The 21,952-nt window shown below is 38.4% G+C and overlaps 1 protein-coding gene across 1 annotated transcript; it reads right to left on the bottom strand.

Annotated features, from left to right (window-relative positions):
- Positions 1 to 489: 489 nt before the first annotated feature.
- PRP40C (pre-mRNA-processing protein 40C) lies at positions 490 to 21,678 on the bottom strand. The gene is made up of 13 exons (XM_039044234.2): positions 20,799 to 21,678; positions 20,521 to 20,684; positions 20,155 to 20,192; positions 19,961 to 20,039; positions 12,463 to 12,927; positions 11,856 to 11,939; positions 10,988 to 11,128; positions 10,633 to 10,739; positions 7,464 to 7,587; positions 5,944 to 6,087; positions 2,514 to 2,660; positions 1,996 to 2,118; positions 490 to 1,078 (listed from the first exon to the last, which is right to left on the bottom strand). Exons 1-13 carry the CDS (start codon positions 21,391 to 21,393, stop codon positions 770 to 772), a joined length of 2,520 nt encoding a protein of 839 aa, XP_038900162.1. The 5' UTR covers positions 21,394 to 21,678; the 3' UTR covers positions 490 to 769.
- Between the last annotated feature and the right edge of the window lie 274 nt (positions 21,679 to 21,952).

The following is a 21,952-nucleotide window of genomic DNA, read 5'->3' as shown; positions in this document are numbered from 1 at the left end:
GCAATCTGCCTTAAATTTTATGAAAATGTAGTGAATAGATATTTTAAAAAAGAATTATCAATATGAAATATTCTTATAAATAATTTTAATTAATCGTCAATAAATGTATTTAAATGACTAACAATATTGAGTTCTCATTAGTAACATTTTCTTCATATTTCGCCAGTTATTCTATCATATGGAATGAAAATATAGACAAAAATACAAAAATGGCAATAGTTCACATTTCTAATTTATCTCTTTAAGCTCATGGCCAGCCGGCCACGGTAAATTGACAATAAGTCAGTCTAATTCAACTTACACTTGTTCTGCAAAATGCTGTACTGAACAAACAGTTTCTTGAAAGTTGCTTAACGTGATAGATTATCCGTTTAAGTACATGCATGTCCTGATTTGGATCGAACCATTTCCAATCCAGTAACCGCTGTTATCAGTTCGATGGCGAAACTTACTAGTTACTAGTTACTAGTTACTTACTACCATGACATGTGAATTCTCAACTATTAAACCATCCTATCGCATATATAATATTGAAAAGAACCAGACCGAAAGGAATTGCACAATTGCTGAACCAGTTCCTTCGGCAGTATAAATATATTTTCGAGTAAACTAACAAATCACCAAAAAGGTGCACTTGAAAACACTGATTATATCAGGACTGAACGTGATCCCATCCCTATGAAAGAACAATCGTGATAGGAAGAGAAAACGTCTGCCTGTCGACCAAAAAATTCGAATGAGATGAAAAAAACGCTTCAAACTTTCTTCTTCACTCGTGGATTCTTGGTTTAGAAGGAAATTTTCCAGCGTCAATGGTTGCTCTACTCTTAAAGTCGTTATGTTTTTCTCCCTTGTGATCGTTTGCCAATTTCTGCTTCCGCAATGTATCATCAGCATATCGACGCCAAAGTGCTTCCCTTTCCTTCCTTGGGACTTTACTATATCTGGGATCAGGCTTCAGAATTCGTTTAGCCATTGTCCATGAATTAAGAACCGTCTTTCCATCTTCAGATAACTGAGCAACCACCTCGGCTGTAAAAGCTTCAGATAATAGAGTTCTGAACTCGTTTGCACACCGCTGCAGAAAAATTCAAACAGAAAAGATTGAGTGAGAAATAAGGCGTCGGCAAAAACTGCTAACAGGCAACAGCCATAGACATTCACTCTCCAGTTGTAATGTAGTGAAAAGACACGCGAGTCACCAACCCACTAAGGGAACAGTTCTCAAGTCTCAAAGTCATGTTAAAGTCGTGGAAAACAACTATCCAGTCATACATGTCAAATCTTTTCCCATTCAAATTGTTTAAGCATTTACGAAATTAGCTACAAACATCGAGAATAAATGGTGAGTGTAGTGCTGAGCAAACCAGCAAGGGATCACCTATTTTCTCATACGATCTACAGATAACTGTTTCCCCAATTCTTTCCAAGTACATTTGCTTTTGAGATAGAGACTATACCACCTAGTTTTATACCAGTTCGAATTAGAGGTTCAGAACCCATAACTCCAATATCTAGGAGCTTCTATTACAATGCAAAATCATCAAGATTAGACAAACAGATTCATAAACATGAACGTAAATTCTATTGTGATTCAACGTATAAAAAATTTGGGACAGCAATAAGATAAGCATCTAGTTTTCATAACATTTGAATCCTAGTAGAAAGCATATGGGTAGGAGATACGGGAAAAAGATGAGAGAAACAAATCTTAGATTGCCTCTATTTATGTTAGAAGCCCCGAAAAAGCAACTTGAACAAGATATGTTCTATAGATTGTACAACCGTCTTTGAGTTCTAACAATCAGCCCAAATTCAAATTATATACTTCTTGTAAAAAGAATATTGAACGTGACTCTGTAAATGTTAGTGAAAGGGATGAAAAATCAACCCAAATTCAAATTATATACTTCTTGTAAAATGAATATTGAACGTAACTCTGTAAATGTTAGTGAAAGGGATGAAAAATCAAAGATAAGTGAGTTGTAGAATTACCTCTTGAAGCATCTTTACATGTTCTCTGAATAACTTTTCTGTGTCAGATGAATCTAAATCAGGATTGGATGCACGCCCTTGTGGATCCTTCTCCAATTTAACTTTTGACTCAGTCCAAGAGGCCTAAGCCCCCCCAAAAAAAAAAGAAAAAAAAAAAAGAAAGAAAGAAAAAGAAGAAAAAGCATCAGATAAATGATCAGGTTGCTTTGTTGAGTAGTGCTACATACATAGTTGACACTGCAGAATCAACCAAACCAGAACGTATTTGATTTCTGACATGTTTAATAAAAATAAATAAATGATCCAATAACTTATGGTTAACTTCATAGCAATTTTCAGTTAAAAAGTAAATCACATCGTATGCTTGTAAATTCGCCAGCAAAAGACATCTCAATCACTACATTCTGACTGATCAGACATGCCAGGCTCCATTTTTCTTAATCCATTACCCTCCATTATCTCTTTTCCTGTCTTTATTTTTCCAAAACTAGCATATAATCATGGTCCAAAAGATATACCTGAGGGTCTTTGATCGATTCAACAAGCAGTGCTTGAAAAGATGCAACTGCCTCTTTTTTCCGTACTTTTAGGCGCACCCTTTCCATTTCTTGCTCTTCTCTTTCCTTCCGTTTCCGCCATTCTCTCTCCCTTTCCTTCAGTTTCTCCTGAAATAAACATTTGAAATTTAGTATGAGTATTCAGCATGGAAGTTACGTTTTATAGACCAAAAAGGAAAAATCTGATACTGGTGGTTAATTGTCTGTATCAAGTTCAGAATTATTTTTGGAAAAACATGGGCAAAATGAAGTTACAGTGGATAAGGCAAAACAAACAAGCACAAAACATCTCTTTTTACCTCTTATTTTACACAAGAATAAACAAGTACAATATATAGTTTCTTGTTTAAGAAAAAGAAGCTATACACTGTACACTGTCCCAAAATAACATGTAAAAATTATAGATGTTACAAAATAGTGTTGTTCTGCTCCAGTTACAAAGACCAGAGAAGCTTTTGAGGAATTTTTCCAAATCACCCTTGTTTTTTTTTCTTTTCTTTTCTTTTTTCGCTAGCCAAAAACCTGAAAGCACTTCCCGGAGAGCAAAGATAGTTTCTTTAGGAGCACAACAAATCAAACAAAACTTGCTGCAAAAGTGAGTTCACCTTTTATAGGTCTGGTTATGAGAAGATGATTTATGCTCTTTTAGGAAACAGAAACCACTTTATTGATGTGGTGAAATGTATACACAAGTCCAATTAATAAGTAATTACAAAAGCTAGAGTAATGTGAGTAGACAAGCTGTAGTTAGAAAAAGGAGGAGCATATTTACTCTAATACAAAGATAAAAAGGAAGTAGACACTATAAAATTAGATGCACTTTTTCTTATCTGAAAAGATGAGTTTCTTCCGATTAAGCACAAACTCCAAAAGGAAGACGTTCCACCTCCAATACTTCAGACATATGTTAGAGGGGTAAAAAGGGGAATTCAACACCAACTTTTAGTTACTGGGAGCAGGTTGTTGTATGTTGAAGTGAGGGTGGTCCATGTTATTGCTTTATTATGATTGAATTGTGTGGAGTTGTTCTTTAGGTTAATTTTCGGTATTTCTGTAGAGAGTGGTCTCTTGGGAGAGTTTACCAACCTTCTCAAATTGGCTGGGAGTTTTCTTGTAAACAGGAGTCCTCTCTCGACATTGTGTGTTCGCTTCTGTTCTAATTCAGTTTTTCGATATTAATTGAAAGTAGCAAGGGAAGATACCATACATAAGCCCGAACAAAGTTCAACCATAAACCATCAAGGGTTGACCAAGTGATCAATAAAGTCACGATTTAATAAAGGACTTGGAGGGAATAACTTCAATCCATGTTAGCCACCTACTTGAGATTTAATATCCTATGAGTTTCCTTGCCACTCAAATGTTATAAGGTCCTACAGGTTGTCCCATGAGATTAATCGATGTGTGCATACGTTGACTTGAACACTCATGGATATTAAAATAATAATAATAATGAAGTTTATGAAGTTCAGCCATAAGATCTTTTTCCCCTTTTTAAAGAGGTATCCTGTAAAAACAAGTGAGAAGAGTGGGAAGGTCTCCAACCTAGCCAAGCTCCATCGAAAGAAGATGATCCATGTTTTCTTCTCATTCATATAATATTGTTGGAGTCTAACAAATGTATACCACTCTGGATGATGTCGATAAATGGATACCACTCCCGAAGACAATTCTCAATTTATAGAGAATTGGAAAACAAACTAATCCTAAACCTAATTAATTAAATCCTAATCCTAATTAGCAAAGAAAACTAATCATAATCTTAACTAATCAAGAAAACTAATCACAATACTAATCAATCAAGGATTTGACCAAGATATCCTAATTTACCTTAATCTCACATAATTTCATAAGGGTTTTTTTAGAGTTCTTTGGTCTTTCATTGTGCAATCTTGTCTGTTGTTGGTTTGCTGTTTTTCTCTGTTTTGGTTCAATTTGCCTCTTAGGAAGTATTTGGGGTGTTAAGTTGGTTATTATAGTTAGTGGGTTATAATAGTTTGTGTTTGAGGTGTAGATTATTTTAGTCTAGGTTATAATAGCTTGTGTTTGGGATGCAAACTATTTTAGTCTAGGTTAATGAGGAGAAGAGAGGATATGTAGGAAATTGTAAAAATGGTAAAAAAGATAGATTTGAAATAGTAATATTGCAATTAATTGTGGATTATAATAGTTGGAAACATCAAATATTATAATTGGAAGCTCAAACAATGGGTGGGCTATAATAGCCCACTCCACCCAATTAAAGTTGGGGGCCCAAACAGCTCGTTAGATTCTCATGGGGGTTCTTTCTCTAAGTTTTTATGCTCCTTAGTTGTGTGTGTATTATATATATTTGAAAAGGAAACAAGATTCAATAAATGAAAAGAGGCCAATGATCAAAATACAAGGAAACGAAACAAAACAAGACCTTGCCAAGTAAACTTATGGTAATACATAAATCAATACAAGATAATTAATTAGGAAAATAAATACAATATCGGAAAAGCATAAGACATAGAAAATTCTGCAAATCGATTGGGGAGAGACACCAAGAAGAAGAAACTTTAACTCTGGCAGCTTCAAATCGAACAAGCTAAGGCTGATGCTTGTCTTTAAAAAATAAGGGAACCTTGGAAAAGCTCCCTTCAATAACCACCAATCAAACAGAACAAAATGAGGCAGACAAACAATGATATGGAAGCTTCCACAAGCCTTAATAGAGAAGAATATCCTTTGGATAAGAGCAACCAAAAGCTTGAAGGAAGAAATAACGGATATTAGTCTTGAAGGGTATCGAACTCCAGCTACATAGAATAAGGCGCATAACCACCTTTTTACCCTCTTATGAAATCAATAGCTGTTGAAAAACCATATCTTCATCATCCTTTAGAAACCGACTAAAAAGAGAGAATGCAACCCAAAGCAGCTGCCAATGTCAAGCAGAAACAAAACAAGGGATTCAACTTTTTTGTTTCCTTCTCAAAAGAGAAGAAAACAAATGTTACTTGAGAATGGAAGAAAAGTGGCTAAGATTCATTCAAATGTAGATCAGCGGCTAGGGCAAAAACCATTGCTCAGAAAAGAAATAAATTGTTGGGTTAAGTCGAAGGTCAAGATCAAAGAAGGAAGATGAAAGATCTCTAGGCTAAAACGCTAACCCCTCGGCAAGGACTTGGCAATAAAAAGGTGAAGATGGCAAACATCTTAATGAAGTTGCTTGCTTTGGCCTTTGGGTGCCACTAAGAACCAAAAGGAGCGTCATCTGTCACCTCACCTCGCCTCTCAGCTCTTGCACCTAGTGAACCTTGAAAACACTACCCCAAATAACCAACCTGGATAGACTAACGTACAACTCTAACTATGATAAAAGCAGGTTCCAGTAATAAGGAATCGGAATTTCAAGTTAGTGTACCTGCTCCTCCTTTCTAGCTTTTGATTCACGCTGCTTTTCCTCCTCAACAGCCTTGAGTTCGGATATGTACTCATTGAATAACATCTCACGCTCCTCATGCTTAACAGATCTGTACCTTGGATCGTCCCGCAGACTATCTTTTACCTATAATAACATGACAGAAAGAGGGGGAGGGGAAATTAGTTAAAGGTGTATGTTTCAAAATGTAGCATTGTAGTCCATAGCGTTTTCACATTCATTACTATTTACTGTAGACGAGGATCTAACTTTTCAAAGACTATAACCTCGCTTAATCTGACTGATTGGATCAAAAAAAAAAATTACACAAAATCTTTCATCAAGTTTATGAGTCCTGAAATTGGTCCAGCATAGTTGACAATTAATAAATATGAATTTATCAGGTTTATTCTCTCCACAACCTCTGCTGAGTATTAAAAAACAGTTAACTTGTGTAAAACAAACAGTCAACTTGTGGTCAAAGTGTTCTCACATTCATTACTATTACTGCAGACGAAAATCGAAATTTTAAAAGACTCCAACATCGTTTAATCTGAGTGATTGGATCAGAAAAAGAATTACACAAAATTTTCATCAAGTTTTTGAGTTCTGAAACTGGTCCAGCATACTTGAAAATTGATAAAACCTATGAATTTATCAGGTTTATTTTCTCCACAACCTCTGCTTACTAATCAAAAACAGTGATTTTCTATTGAAACAATCAGAAAACATGACCAACAACATGAAGAAAATAAACCTTACCAGGTTTGTATCGGAAAAGGACAAAATAATAAAACCTACAGAGCCCTTCAGAAAACACTAGTAACTCAGAAAATAGAGTAAACTGATCTTCATTGCCTCAAACCCCATCAAAGAAATCATATGAAATGATAGTGTCAAATCTTTGCAAATTTGCTCAAATTTTACTAATGCGGGATCTTCCAAAGACTGGTGGAAGAGCTGATTTTCATCTCCTCAAACCCCATCAAAGAAATCATATGAAATGATAGTGTCAAATCTTTGCAAATTTGCTCAAATTTTACTAATGCGGGATCTTCCAAAGACTGGTGGAAGAGCTGATTTTCATCGCCTCAAATCCCATCAAAGATATCATATGAAATGCTAGTGTCAAATCTTTGCAAATTTGCTCAAATTTTACTAATGTCAAATCTTCCCCAAAGGGGGTGTTTAGGGGAGGAGTTGGTTGGGGGTGGAGTGGAGTTATTTGGTCCACTCCTTGTTTGGTCCAAGGTGTTCTTAAACCCACTATGGGCCCACAACTTGTTAACATCAATTCTATAATTTATTAACTTCTTACATTTTGGGCTCACGAATAAACAACTTCAACATTTCTAATGTCCATTATTAAGGGAAGTGTATTATCTACCTCCTTAACTAACATTATTTAGCCACTTGAGTTCAACAAATTTCCTTTTATAAAGAGATTAAGAAAAACCATGTAGAGACAATCATAAACTCTTCAGAAAATGAACTACCAATTAAGGAGAGCATGGTGCACCCACCCTGAACCAACGGGAATTGACGTTGATATCTCCTCTCTCCTGCAGCATGGACTTGAAACTAGTGGTGGAAGCAGCCCATAAAGCTTGAGCCTTTTCAATGGCAGCCTTCTTCAGATAAAGGACTCTACAAGTTATAGAGAGGTATCATCCAGCTAAAACCCAAGTTATAAATTGAAGTTAAAAGACAGATCAAACATAAATATGAGATTCTGGTTACTAGCCTACTACCTTGTTGACTCAAAGTTGCTTTTTCAGAGGTTATCAATAGTAAGCACTTTCTGTGTAGAAAACAGTTCATATTACATTTGGATAAGTATCCACCTAGAGTAAAACCATATCAAAAGAGGGCAGCCATATCAAAGGAATGACAGCAACCAAACTTAAAATTTCAAAAGGCACGATTACAAGGCATAACGAAAACAAGAAGAGTAACTGGCAATGTGGGGCATTTAAAATAAAGATCCTCATACAATATGTAAAAGGGCCGAAGTTCCAATTTGCAGAAAAATAAGTAATAACAACGATCCAACATTTGTTTGACTGTGTTGTTGGTACTCACAGTCAAACCTGAGTTAATTAAACAAGAGGCATGTTAAATATAGATCTTTTACAAAAGATTTAACTGCAATGAAGTTACTTTCAAGACAACCCAAACCTATTTAACATCTGAAGGCCTGACCCCACAGTTTTAAATAAAAATGATAAACTACTGTTCTTGTTCTTTAGAAATGATAGCTTTTCCAACAGTATGATCCGCATACATGCATGGCATACAGCCACACATAATAGTCCAAATAGTTTTTTTTTTTTTACCTTGGCATAGAAATGGATTGACATGTGCGGTCATATCTGTGATACATGTCTCCATAATTAGGAGGCCAAAGTTCTTGTTAATTAAGGAGAAAGAATACATTAAACCACACACGAAAAGTTCAAGGATAGATATGAAGATATTGTGAGGCCCCCAATTATACATACATATAAACGGAGGGGTAGAAAGGGAATTTCGGAAGAGAATAATTGTTAGTGGGGGAGTGGAGTTTATTAGGCTGGTGGGGACAGTTGGGGAATGAAGGGTTTATGAGGGGCTTTTCATTGATGGGAGGGGATATCTGAGTTGTCATCAAGCTTAGTTTGTGGTTGAGGATTTCCAGCCCTCGAGAAAGTGCTGGTAGCTAGGTTTCTCTGTTTCCTTGTTGTTTATTTATTGTAATTTTCCCTTGGAAGTTCATAAATTATATTCCGGAGCATTGCTCTGTTTCTGGGGATTGAGCTAGTTAAGATGGTCTATTTGCAGGTGAGGCGGATTCCTAATATATATCTAGTCTTCCACCACCTCTAAATATATCAGATCAAATATCTTTTGAATAAGAAACAGAAACGTATAATCAAAAGGAGACAAGAGGACAGACTAAGGGCAGGGGTACAGATTAGCCCTTCCATCAAGAACTAATACAAAACAGTCTGCCAATTGATAAAAATCATCAAAGCCATTCGGAATGCTTAGATTGCCCTAATGTTCTTTTCCTTGTAATGTTCAGCTCGACATTGTACTACAACAGTAATAAGGAAATATCCTTACAAGCAGTATTAGAGCCATTCGGAACCCTGGTAATTATTTTGCTTGATATTGTAATAAAATAGTAGTAAGGCAATATCCTTACAAGCGGTATCATAGCCATTCGAAACCCTAGGAGGTAGAAACAGATAGAGGAGCATCTGGGAGCAACGAAATCGAATATCGATGGGATAAGGAAGGAACTCCAGTGACTGCCGATTCTGGAGAAGTCCATAGAGAAGATGTCGGAGGAAATGTGAGTGATGAACACGATGATTAAGGAGATGTATGAAGGAAGGCATAAACATACGGTGACGAGTCATCACTGAGATCTCCACTAGCAGACAAAAGAAACAAGAGGAGGAAGAGCTACTTCTGATCAATGAAATGGAAGAAAAGGAATCTTCCCAACGGAGAGAGGATGGAGAACAGAACGAAAGGATTTAGTTCAAGAAGCTAGAGATTTTAGTGTTTAACGGAACTGATCTTGACTGGTTTTTTAGGGCGAAACATCACTTCTAGTTGTATACATTAATTGAAACAGAGAAGTTGAAGATCACATTGGTCAGTTTTGAAGGACGAGCCAATCAACTGGTTCAGATGGGCACATAATTGACAGAAATTTAAGGTGTGGGAAGATTTGAGGAGTATGTTCCTCTGTTTTCATTCAAAACACAAGGGAACTCTGTGCGTGTGTTTCTTGACCATCAAGCAAGAAAAAACCATAGCTGAATACCATTTACGGGAGGAAGTTTTTTGTGTGAGACCTAAGGGCTTGATGACGTGATGGACGTGACCCAGTGAGTAGAACAAAGAATGGAGGCTGTGAAAGAGGCCTAACAGGCGTTACAGAAGCATAATCATTTCAAAACAATAGGCAAAAATTCTAAGGGGGGAAACGACACATACTGTAACCTTGGCAGAAAAGATACCATCACACCTGTCAAATCACAAAGATCATCCTTACAAATGGACCTTGACAGAAAAGATACCATCACACCTATCAGATCACAAAGATCATCCTTACAAACGGCTATCAAGTTCAGAGTTCAAAGCAAGGAGAGAAGGATTTATGTTATTGAGGCGAGGATAAGTATATGATAGGGCATCATTGTAAGAATCGAGAACTCTGATTGCTGATTACGACGAACGACATGGAGCAACTGGAGATGGAAGACGTGGATATGTTCGACCAGAGAATCATCATTGTCGACAGAGGAAACTTTCATGGATGCCGAGGGTGAAGAGCATGGTCAGGAGAGCTTTTTCCGCCAAATAAAAAATCTCAGATCACATAACTTGGTGAATTGCAACTTGAGGGGTTGTTTATTTTAAAGTCTGCACAGGAATATGATGTTTGGCAATGAGATGCATAGGATTGAGATGTCTGTATGTGATTTGGCATGCACTTTCTCCATAGAAATTTAAACGGTAAACTTTGGCATCAAAATATCACCTGACAAAGCCATATTTTACCAGACAGAACAATTACCAACCATCTTAATCAACTTGAGAGTGAATTATGACATTAAAAAATCAAGAAGAAGGCACCAAAAAGAGTTACAAATGTACCGGACAAGAAAAATGTTCTAGCTACTCATTAAATGGCACCTTTCATTCAATAAATTCTCCCGATCCTTACGATCCAAAGCTTCAAACCGCGGGTCATTCCCCCATTTCTTTTTGAATGTTTGATAACTAGTTGTGTGATCGATATCCTAAAAATAAATAATAAATACAAAATGGTTAGAACTTAGAATTAAGGAACTTAACTCTATTTAGAGGCATTTTAAATCTGATAAGAGAAACAAACTGAAATTATGTTAACCACAAAAAAAAAAAAAGAGAAAAATCAAAGATTGCTCAGGTTTTCAACTCATCCATCTTAATTCAGAGTCAATTCAAAAGGCTTGATTACAAAAATAGCAACATAAGACAAGATAATCAATGTGGAAAGTGATACAACCTCAGATGCCCTATCCAGTAACTGTTTAAATCCCTCCATTGCAGCCTTCTGAGCAGCTCTTTTTTCCTTACGTTCCTCCTCAGCACGGGTCTTAACATAGTGTTCAAACAAGGACCTCCTAGCTGAATAACTAGGAATAGCCTGTCATTGAATAAAAACTTCTCAAAACAAATAACAGTTTTTTTTAATAAGAACAACTTTGAAGAATACATAGGCATACAAAACACCAGCCCACAAAACAAGAGCCCAACTATACAAAATAGAACCTAGTTCTCTATAAAATGAGTCAATGCTGTGAAGGAATTGATTTTGAAGATAAATATTGTTCGTGGTCAGACCATTTTGAAGCAGCTTATCTCAAAACATCTCATTGATGTTCTCTATCTCATCGTTATGACGGTTTATTTCAACATGATACTATTGGAATTGGAAGCTTTCACATTTCCTTTGTAACCATTTTCTGTTTGTCTTTTGCTTTGAAATCAGTTTTATTTTGTATTTTTGAGCATCATACAATGAGAAACCTGAAAATAAAATCATGTTCTGGTCCTAAGAAAAATCACAAAACAATTTAACCACCGAGATCACCCCCCAAAAGGAAACAGATCACAAAATGTTGCATAGATAGAAGTAAATACATTTTAGAAACAAAAAAGTTTTTTGACCATCTTAAAGAGACGAGGTATGCAGAAGAACAAACTTGTTAGAAGCCATAACAGGCGAAAGTCATGCGTCAACTAAGAATTCAAATGTATAGAAGTAGTCTAACATAGACAAACAAAATCAAACAAACCTGTATCAAGGGGTACCATTGGTAGCAGCCCCTTATTCCCGAACAAAGTAATTCAAATCTTTATACTCAACAAACCTTAAAACGGGGATCAAAAACTATCTTCGGCAATTCCTTGTCCCATTTAGAGAATGGTGCCACTCCTCGCTCCTTAAGCATTTCCTACAATTACAACATAATGAGCAACTTCCACGGTTAAGATTGCAGAGGACAGAAATTTCTCAAACTGAAGATAGCATGAGCAACATACGATGGCAACTTCAAGAATGATAGTAAACAGGAAGAACATACAAATCGAGACCATGGCCAATGATTAGAGAATATGATGTGGATACACCGACCAGTCGACTGCCCAGGCTGGCTTACCACTAAATGGTGGCCATGTGAAAGGGTGTTCGACTTCCCCCCTTATTTTCAGCTCAATAAATGGGCTGCAAGCTTGGCTGACTGATCGGCAGCTACGTATTATTCATAATGGGTATGCAATTAATGCATCTACATCACAGAGACTAGCCCACCCAATATCACGATGCATAGGAAAGACCCAAATATAGAATGAACTTCAAATCAGAATACTAGCAAGAGAAGACTACAACAAGAAAAGGACAAAAACTCACTCCAGTAATATCAGGCCATCAAAAAGATTATGATAATGATTCTCAATAAAAGGGAAGTTAGATGATACCTTAAACTGGATGATTAACTGCTCATTAGTTGGCCCATTGTCTACATCCTCGGAGTCCGAGGAGGAGTCAGATACATTTCCATCACCATCAGCATCTTTCGGCTTATCCTTGTTGTTCTCAGTCTGCAGTGCCTTAACTGTAGCATCAGCATCTCTCAGCAGATTCACATCTGGTTGAGCTACTGTTGGAGCTGAAATAGGCGAGGAAGCTACAGGAGTTCCAGAGTCTTGCAATTTTTTCTTGATCAAATCCAGAGCAGAAGATGACCCTGATATTCCAACCATTCTAAGGGGTGTGGCTTCACGACCGCCTGTATTAATGGCAGGAGTATTGATACTGATAGAGGAAGTTCCTAGATCGGTCAATGCATTATTATTTGGCAAAGGAGCTGAATGTTCTTTTGTTTTTTCGTCATTCTGTTGCCTCAATTCAGATACTTCATTTGGGATTTGCCAACTGCTAATCTGATTCAGAGAGAGAGTCAAGTTGGCACAACTGAAAGATGAAAATTAAGTTTGCGGCTAAAATTTACTATCGATCTATGGTATAAGAGCCTTACATTTCAAAACATTTCAAGTGAAGGACAAAGAATCGTTAATGTGATTCTGAGGTTCATTTTTGGATCCAATGAGTTTACATGAACAAATTAACAATCAGGCAACAGATCTATTCCGCTTCTTTTTATGAAAACAAACAACTAATGAATGAAAGAATACACAAGCATATAAAAATACAGCATAGAAAAAGAAGCCCTACTACAAGAAGGGACTCCAACTAAATAAAATAGAATCTATAGGATAGTCTTTTTTTTTCCTTTTTGGAAAAGGAAAAATAACTTTTCATCGGAAAAATGAAAAGAGACTAAAGTTCAAAAATACAATAACCATCAAGAGATGAGAGAAATGGAGAAAAATAAATGTAGACAAAACTAATGAGATACAATGAAAAGAAAACTCCAGAAAAACAAACACTTAAAATCTAACAAACCAAACCCAGAGCCATAGAACACAAAAACTTTAAAGCTAATGCCAATTGAAGATCTGGGAGCAGTCGAGGAAAAAATTCTTTGAAGACCAAAGTGAGAGCTTCAAACCAATACTGAATGGTAGCAAGATAACTTGAATGAATGAAAAGACCGAGCCTTCAAAAATCAAAGAAAACCAACAAACCAGACCACCTTCTACACTGTCACACCCAAAGCTTGCAAACTGCTAGAGAAAATAACACCATTTCTTTAAAGCAAAACGGGAAGGCTTAATTTTGAGAACAGAAGAGTTTCACAATATTAGTTCCAGCCACTGGACCAAACCACCTAACTAGACATTGACTGATGGAGGACGAGGTGGAATTTATTCAACAGCAAACCACATTTTTTAATCAAAGAAGAGAATTTGGCAGGGAATATGGGTGACCTTACTCTCTCCCCCCTGTCAGACCTCCTCCGACAACCATGACCCCTTCCACTCCCCTCCGACCTATACCCTGCCTACCCAATCATAATGCCTCTGAACTAAGCCGCCGACAAAGCCTGACTCAGTGACCATTGATCGGAAGGTCTTCTCCATCGACACCAATGAACGTTACAGGGCCTCACTTATTTGACTGACTCAAACTACTAAGGATCGAGCCTCTTTGTTGAATGCCCCACTAAACCAGAAATTTTTTAGGGAGTTTCGCTTCGATGACCAAACCGTCTGGGTTGAAAAGTCATCCAACAGAAGGGGTATATTGGCAGAAGTTGCCAAGCTCAATAACGATGGTGGCCTTAATAAGATTCTTATTCCTATTGGTGAAGGAAGAAAGGGATGGAAAGCCCCTTTTATACCTTGATACACTCCTTCACAGATAAACAGAAGTGTGACCCTCAACCACCCGCCATTAATGCGCCAACTAAAAACTATAGGGAGACTTTCCCCCATCCTATAGAGAGGTACTAAAGGCAAAAGCTCCATTATTGCACCACAGAGGGACTAAGCTAACAGACAAACAAGCAACGGAGTATGCACATGCCATAATCCATTTCAACACAGCCTCATTGTAAAGAGATAGTGTTTCCACGATGATTGGTACAGTATTATAAGCGCCCTCCAAGTCCACGTCTATGATCGTTGTGCCATCAATCCCATCGAAGCTGATCATGCCCTTCTTAGATGCGAAGATGAAGAGTAAGCCAAAATCCTCGAGTCAACAAAAGATTGGTACAAGGTGGGTCCATTCTCTCTAAAGTTCACCACATGGAATAATAGCACTGCCAAAGCGAGTCCGGTCGTTCCCTGCTATGGCGGCTGGATCAGATTCAAAAACCTTAAATTAGTCCTATAGGACGACCTTACCTTCAAGTTTATTGGGGACGCCTGTGGAGGTTTTGTCGAAGTAGCCAAGAAAACATTATCTCGTCTAGATATCTTAGAGGCAATGATTAGAGTAAAACAAAACTCCACAAGATTCATTCCGACTGAAGTTGGGATCCCTTCTCCATCCACGTTTCTAATTGTGGTGCAAATCAACCCCTTTTTTAACAGCAACCATTTTTGGGTTTCGTTGTCGGAATCCATCGTATCCGACCACCGGATGGTAGCTCTCCTCGAAAAGCAAAGAGCCCAAGGCGCCGGTTGATTTGCAAAAGGGTCTCCTTGGACCGTACCTTGAGTCCACCTTTGAACATGCTCCACAGGTACTATCCTCTAACCTTCACCTCCCTTACCAAAGCCTTTACCTACCAGACCTACTTCCCAACATACCCAAAAGCCCGATCTTCCACCATTGGGCCCATTTATCATTTCTAAAAAGCCCACCCCTCAGCCCTTTGTCTCAACAGGAGCTCTACCCGTTACCCTTCCCCCCATCTCTCAACAAAAGCCCACTACACCCCGACCCAACCAAAGTCTCGATAAGCCTAGCAACCCATCTTTAGCCCTTGTTACTTTGCAAACCGACTCTTTACCTGACCTAACCCATCCAAACCCTATCACCAACAACGGACCAATCAATTTTTGTCTCTAGACCTATCGGACTCCAACACCACCATACCACCTACCCTACCTCTACCTTCCGACCTTAATAGATCCCCTCGCAAACTCTCTATCACTATCCAAAAAAAAAAAAACTAACTGGCACAAAATTCATCTCTTCGGCCTCTTGCCCTAATTTCTCTGACCACAAAGACCTAGCCTATAGCCCTCTTCCCCTCTCCACCGCTCCTCCCTCACCTTTCTCACATCCCACCTCTCTTACCCTTGTTTTTCCTTACAAAACACTATGATTGGAGCTTCTCTATTGCCCGAGAGTGATCTTGAACAGGAAGGTGAACCCGTCACAAGCTCTTTATGACCCAACATCCCACCTTCAAGTTGTGGTTCCCTAACTACTGGAACATAATTTGTGTATTACAGCTATACCTTCATCCTCTAAGAAGGCCAAAGGATCCCAAAAACAAACCAGAGGAATTAATGAACTAAAGAGGCTTTCTACATCTAAAAATTATGATAAGGACTACGCCAAGGCTTTTCTTGGTTGGTCGATCTCTTCTACATGATTATTTTGTCCTGGAACATCCAAGGTATCAAGGCTTGGGAGAAACGAGCGGTTGTGCAAAATCTCATCTTAAAACACAATCCTACAATGGTTCGTTTTATCATAAAGTCTCTTTGGAGCTCTAGGCATATCAGTTGATCTGTGTCGAAGGCTTTGGGAACCTCTGGTGGTATCATCATCATGTGGAACGACCTATCCATTGTTTCTAAAGAGGTATATAAAGGCCTTTTATCCCTTACCTTACAGTTTTTCTTGGCTGACAACTCTCTTTTGGCTTTCTGGTATTTATGGTCCTTCTCAAGCCGATAATAAACCTCTTTTTTGGTAGGAGCTTTACGACCTACAAAGCCTATGCACATAAAACTAGATCTTGGGAGAAGACTTAATTGTGTCCAGATGGTCCTATGAGAAAACGAATGGCAAACCCCAAAGAAGGACTAGTATGAAAACATTTAATTCTTTTATTGACGAGGCAGACCTATTGGATATCCCACTTCAAAATGGCTCTTACACTTGGTGTGGATATAGGCATTATCGGTCTTCACCCTCATTGACCGCTTTTTGATAACTGAAAGCATTCAACAGAAATTTGCCTATACTACATCCAAGAGATTGGAGAGACCCACTTCCAACCACTACCCTATCTTGCTTTCCATTGGTGTTGACAAATGGGGTCCCGCCCCTTTTCATTTTCAAAATATGTGGCTTTTGCACAAAGACTTCGATGGCCTCATCGAATATTGGTGGAAGAACACTCTTTTGCTTGGACGGTCGGGTCACGGTCTTATAGTCAAACTGAAGGGTCTTAAAGAAATTCTCAAAGTGTGGAACAAAGATACTTTTGGATGTGTTCATACGAAAAAAAGCCAACTCATAGCGGAAATCACATTACTGGACAGCATTGACGAGTCAAATGATTGTCTCCCCATCCATAGGGGGCAGAAAAGACTTCTCTCGGTGGTGGCCAAGAAGGAAACTCTTTGGAGGTAGAAGTGCAAATTCATTTGGCTTAACAAAGGTGATCTAAACACTCGTTTCTTCCACTATGTTGTGGCCACAAAGAGAAGGCAAAACACCATTCTTGAAATTGTCTCTACAAATGGTACGAGCCTTCTGGCTGAATCTGATATTGTTGAGGAATTTTTGGGTTTCTTCTCCAGATTGTATTTGAAGAAGAACAACCTCTCTGATTTATCTTTACTTAATTAGCCCTTCCTCATTATGCAACCGTCATTGCACTTGGAATCCCCCTTCAATGAACAGGAAATCTGAGAGGCTATATGTGCTCTTGGTACAAACAAGTCCCCAGGCCCCGATGGATATACTACTGAATTCTGTAAAAAATCTTGGCACATTCTTAAGCCCGACATATTGAGGGTGTTTAAGGATTTTTTTAATAAAGGTATTGTCGACGCTAATCTCAATCTCAATAAGGCCTATGTATGTCTTATTCCCAAGCGTGCTGATGCAAAAAGAGTTCGTGATTTTAGGCCTATCAGTCTGACTACTAGAATTTGTAACATTTTGACCAAAGGCCTCTCTGATAGACTAAAGAAGGTCTTCTTACCCTTACATTAGAACATCAGTTGGCTTTTGTTGAGGGGCGTCAGATCTTGGATGCTTCGCTTATTGCTAATGAACTTATTGATGAGTGGGCTAGAAAGGGGAAGAAGGGCATTGTGATTAAACTTGATATTGAAAAGGCTTTTGATACTGTCAATTGGGCCTTCCTTGACACCATCTTTCAAGCTAGAGGTTTTGGCTGCCTTTGGAGAAAATGGATTTTGGGTTGTATTTCATCAACAAATTACTCGATCATTATCAATGGTCGTCCTAGAGGAAAAATTCATGCTTCTAGAGGTATTAGGCAAGGGGATTCACTCTCACATCTCCTTTTTAATATCATTCTTGATACCCTTAGTCGGTTGCTAACTCAAGCGGAATTGGATGGAAAGATTCAGTACCAAGAAAAGAAAGGCTTTCCATTTCTCTCTTTCTATTTCTCATCTCCAATTTGCAGATGACACTATATTATTCTCTATCTACAATCCGGAGCATATCAAGAATTTATTTGAAGTTATTGATGCATTCCAGCCCTGTTCTAGCCTTTCCATCAATCACCAAAAGTCTGAAATTCTGGCATCGATCTCACTCCCACACAGCTTTAGGACATTGCGGGGTTATATGGTTGCAAGGTTGGAATGTGGCCAAATTCCTACCTCGGGCATCCTCTTCATGGCAAGCCCAAAATTCTCGCTTTTTGGGCCCTGGTGATTGAGAAAATTGAACGAAGAATTAAAGCTTGGTCGTCATCTTACATATTTAAAGGAGGAAACTCTTATTCAAGCCTTGTTAAGCAAACTTCCTAACTATTATCTTTCCCTTTTCAATCTTCCTAGGAAAGTGGCTAATATGATTGAAAAGATCTTTCGTGACTTCTTGTGGAAAGGGAAGGAAGGTGGCTCTGACTTACATCATGTTTTTTGGGACAAAGTTACCTCCCCACAATCCGCCGATGTTTGAGGATCACCAATCTCAAGTTGAGAAACAATGGTCTCTTTGCAAAATGGATTTGGCATTTTAGAATGGAAAGATATGCTTTATGGCGGAAGGTGATCATTGCCAAATTCGGAACATCCTTGTGCGGTAACAAAACTGGTAATCGATCTATGTCCACTACCAAAGGTCCTTGGAAAGCTTTGTCCTATCTCCAACCTTTTGTGGATCAGCACGTTGCTGCCATTTTAGACGGTGGGAGTTCCATATCTTTCTGGTATGACGCTTGGGTGAACAATATTCCATTGCATAGATCTTTTCCCAACCTATTTGCACTGTCACTTGCAAAGGAAGCCATGGTCCCTGATTCATGGAGCAGGGAGGATGGTGCGTGGAATCTCCATCTTCGTAGACATCTAAATGATTTGGAAACCGATGAATGGACAATGCTCTCGCAAACATTCACTACCCATCAACCTCTCCAATCTGACGACAAATGGTTTTGGATGCTGGAACCATCTGGGTTCTTTTCTACAAAATCACGAATTGATTCTAGGTACGCAAACAGTGGTTTATCTTCGATAAGCCCCATCGATGGTATTTGGTCTGACCACTACCCCAAAAAGATTAAATTCTTTCTTTGGGAGTTATCACATAGGGTTGTCCTCACATGACAAGCTTCAACGCGCAATCTCTCTCTGGCGATGTCTCCCAATTGATGCACTCTTTGCAAAAAGGACACAGAATCTCAAAGTCATCTATTCATGTTCTGCCTTTTTTCAAGGACCTTTTAGAATCACATTCTTCATGCTTTTAATTGATATGTGGTCTTTCCTTCGGATATCAACCAATTCCTCTCCCTCGTTCTCGAAGATCATCCTTTCAAGGGTAGAAAGGGTCTCCTATGGAAACATATTGTTAGAGCCTTTTTATGGTCGGTCTAGCTTGGACGAAACAAGTCTCTTCAACAACAAAGCTCAACACTATGAACTCTTTTTTGATAATGTGCTTAGCATTGCTATCTCTTGGTGTAAATTATCTAATCATTTCAAATGTTATAGTTTCATTCTCCTTTAACCAATTGGAGATGTCTTTTGTAACTCCTTTGGCTGCGGGGCTTCTTTCCCCCTCTCTTTTGTAATTTCATACATCAATGAAATTGTCTCTTATAAAATAATAATAATAAGGAATCAAAACCGTAAGTAAACCTCTAAATTATCATCAACACTATCTACTTGTGTCTAAGAACCTATAGGATAATTAAAAAAAGATCTTTGAAATCGAAACCCATGAAATCTAACCAGGGACCACACCTCACTAGGATCCAAACTCACGATTTCGAAGAGCTTGTGAAAACTAACAGCAGGGGATCATTTTCTCACGATACACAAATTGTTAACAGCGGGGACATGTATCCATAAATTTATTTCAAACAAGAAAACTTCCAAACATGAACTTTGAGCATACCTTTGTCTTGTTGTTGTAGTAGTACTTTTTACCATCACCCATAGTAACCAAAACCCAGTCCGTACCAGACAAGTTTGACCTACAGACAATGGAATATAAGCACATTCACTAGATAGTGACTAATAAAATAAGTAAAAATGTTTCAGTTTTATATGGAACAATCGCATTCCATCATGGTTAATAAGGCCACTTACATTGAAACTGATGTTGGCTGCGCCATGACATTTTCAGGCTGCAACAAATTTAATTACATCAAATTGCTATATGTTTATATACACACACATATTAATAAATGATAATAAAGTTCAATAATGAACCACAATGACAACAATTGTTCATTTCAGCCGGTTACTCAGCCCATATTCCACAAAAGCTTCATGCTGAAGAAGAATTGGTCAAAAAGCTGCTGAAACCAGAACAACACACACACGCACTAATGGTGTGATGCAAAAGTGGAGAGGGAGGGTGGAAGAAAGGGAGAGAGATTTACAGGTAAACAACAAGTAGATAAAACGAAACTTATTTGCATTCGAAACAATAGAAAACTTCTGGAAAAATACCTCCCCTTTGAAACCGGAAGGCTTTTCATAGGTAGATTCTCCCGTCAATGCATTATAGTAATAGATTATTCCTGCCTCGGTCTTGTGAGCAGTCCAATCCTCCGAGTGTTTAGTTAAAGGGATGTTCTCAGATTGCCCTACACCTTGAGCGTGTTTCTGGCTATCTGTTAAATGATTATACAATGAATGAAGAACGGTAGCTTAGGCACATAAAATCACAGAAGTATAAATAGCTTTACCATGATATAAAGATAATAATTTAACAGCATACGGCATACCAAGTTGAGGATGATTTGAGTCTGTCTGAATCAACGAATTGCCACTAAGCTGATTTCCATGACCAGATGACACAGCAATGGCAGATGCAACTTGAACAGGAGTAACACCGGGAGGTTGAGGATCAGGCAATGGGACAGAGGGAAGGGGCATTCCACGAGCAGGAAAAGGAAGAGGGCCGTGGTAAGAAGCAGAGTATGGCAGAAAGGGAGGCCTGGGCATGGCTCCCAACTGAGGAGGCTGAAACCAGATCGCATGAGGTGGAGAAACAACAGGAGTTAGAGAAGGATACGAACCACAAATTTGTGGACGTAAAGAAGGATTAATTGAGTTAGGAGTTGCATGCATATGGGGTCCCGGGATAGTGGAAGCAGAATCGTTTGGTGGAAACAGAGCTGCCGGAGTTGTCGACACTACTGGCAGCGACGGTGACATTCCCGGTGGCCCAGGTACCATGGGAGTTCCAGGCAGTAGTTGGTGACTATGGAAAGATGGGGCAGGGATCAAATTGGGAATTGAAGAACCATTAGCAACAGAATTTGAAGTAGGCGGAGCAGGAAGTGACACAGATTGAGAAACAGTTGATGCTGAAGACATGGTGAAATGAAACGTAGGTAACCAGTAACAGGTGTGGTAACCTGCAGCCACGAAGAAAACCCAGAAGCATGTGATTGCAGTCAGTCCACGATCTACCTCCGGTCTTCGCACGTTTCTGTAACGTCTGTTCGCCGGTAATCGCTCCCCTGTTCGCCGGCGTCGCCCGCTTCTTCGCGTTTATGCAACGCCTGTTCGTGGTGGTCGTCTTGTGAGGATTCCTTCGTTTTTCTCTTTTTCTTTTTTCTTTTTTTGTTTTTTGGCAATTTCAAGTCTGCATTTCACGATGACCTAAAATTAGATCTAGGTCTGGTTCGGTTCGAGTATAACAAACTGGTTCGGTTCACTTTTGGTTCGGTTCATATTTAGTTCAGTTCATAGTTTGATTTTGCATAATTCAGTGTTTGTTATTTGGTCTGTGTGGTTTGTTTTAAAAGCTGAGTTTAATTGAATGATATTGTCATGTAGTTCAATTAGAATTTTAATCTCCTACATCTCGATTGTTGTACTAAAAGAAAAGTTCCTGTTTGACATTATTTTATTGTTTTTCTCTGAAATTAAT

This window comes from Benincasa hispida, chromosome 9, assembly GCF_027475165.1.
Source record: "Benincasa hispida cultivar pf3 chromosome 9, pf3_genome.v1.1, whole genome shotgun sequence".
Taxonomy (NCBI): Eukaryota; Viridiplantae; Streptophyta; class Magnoliopsida; order Cucurbitales; family Cucurbitaceae; genus Benincasa; species Benincasa hispida.
The sequence above is the reverse complement of the archived record's forward strand: the minus strand, read 5'-3'. Positions and strand labels throughout refer to the sequence as shown.

Excerpts from the sequence above, each read along its gene's own strand:
- PRP40C (XM_039044234.2), bottom strand. The coding sequence starts at position 21,393 with ATGTCTTCAGCATCAACTGTTTCTCAATCTGTGTCACTTCCTGCTCCG. Across the intron at positions 20,193-20,520 it reads CTTCCGGTTTCAAAGGGGAG|CCTGAAAATGTCATGGCGCA; the intron begins GTATTTTTCCAG and ends AATTTGTTGCAG. Across the intron at positions 10,740-10,987 it reads TACTGGATAGGGCATCTGAG|GATATCGATCACACAACTAG; the intron begins GTTGTATCACTT and ends ATTTATTTTTAG.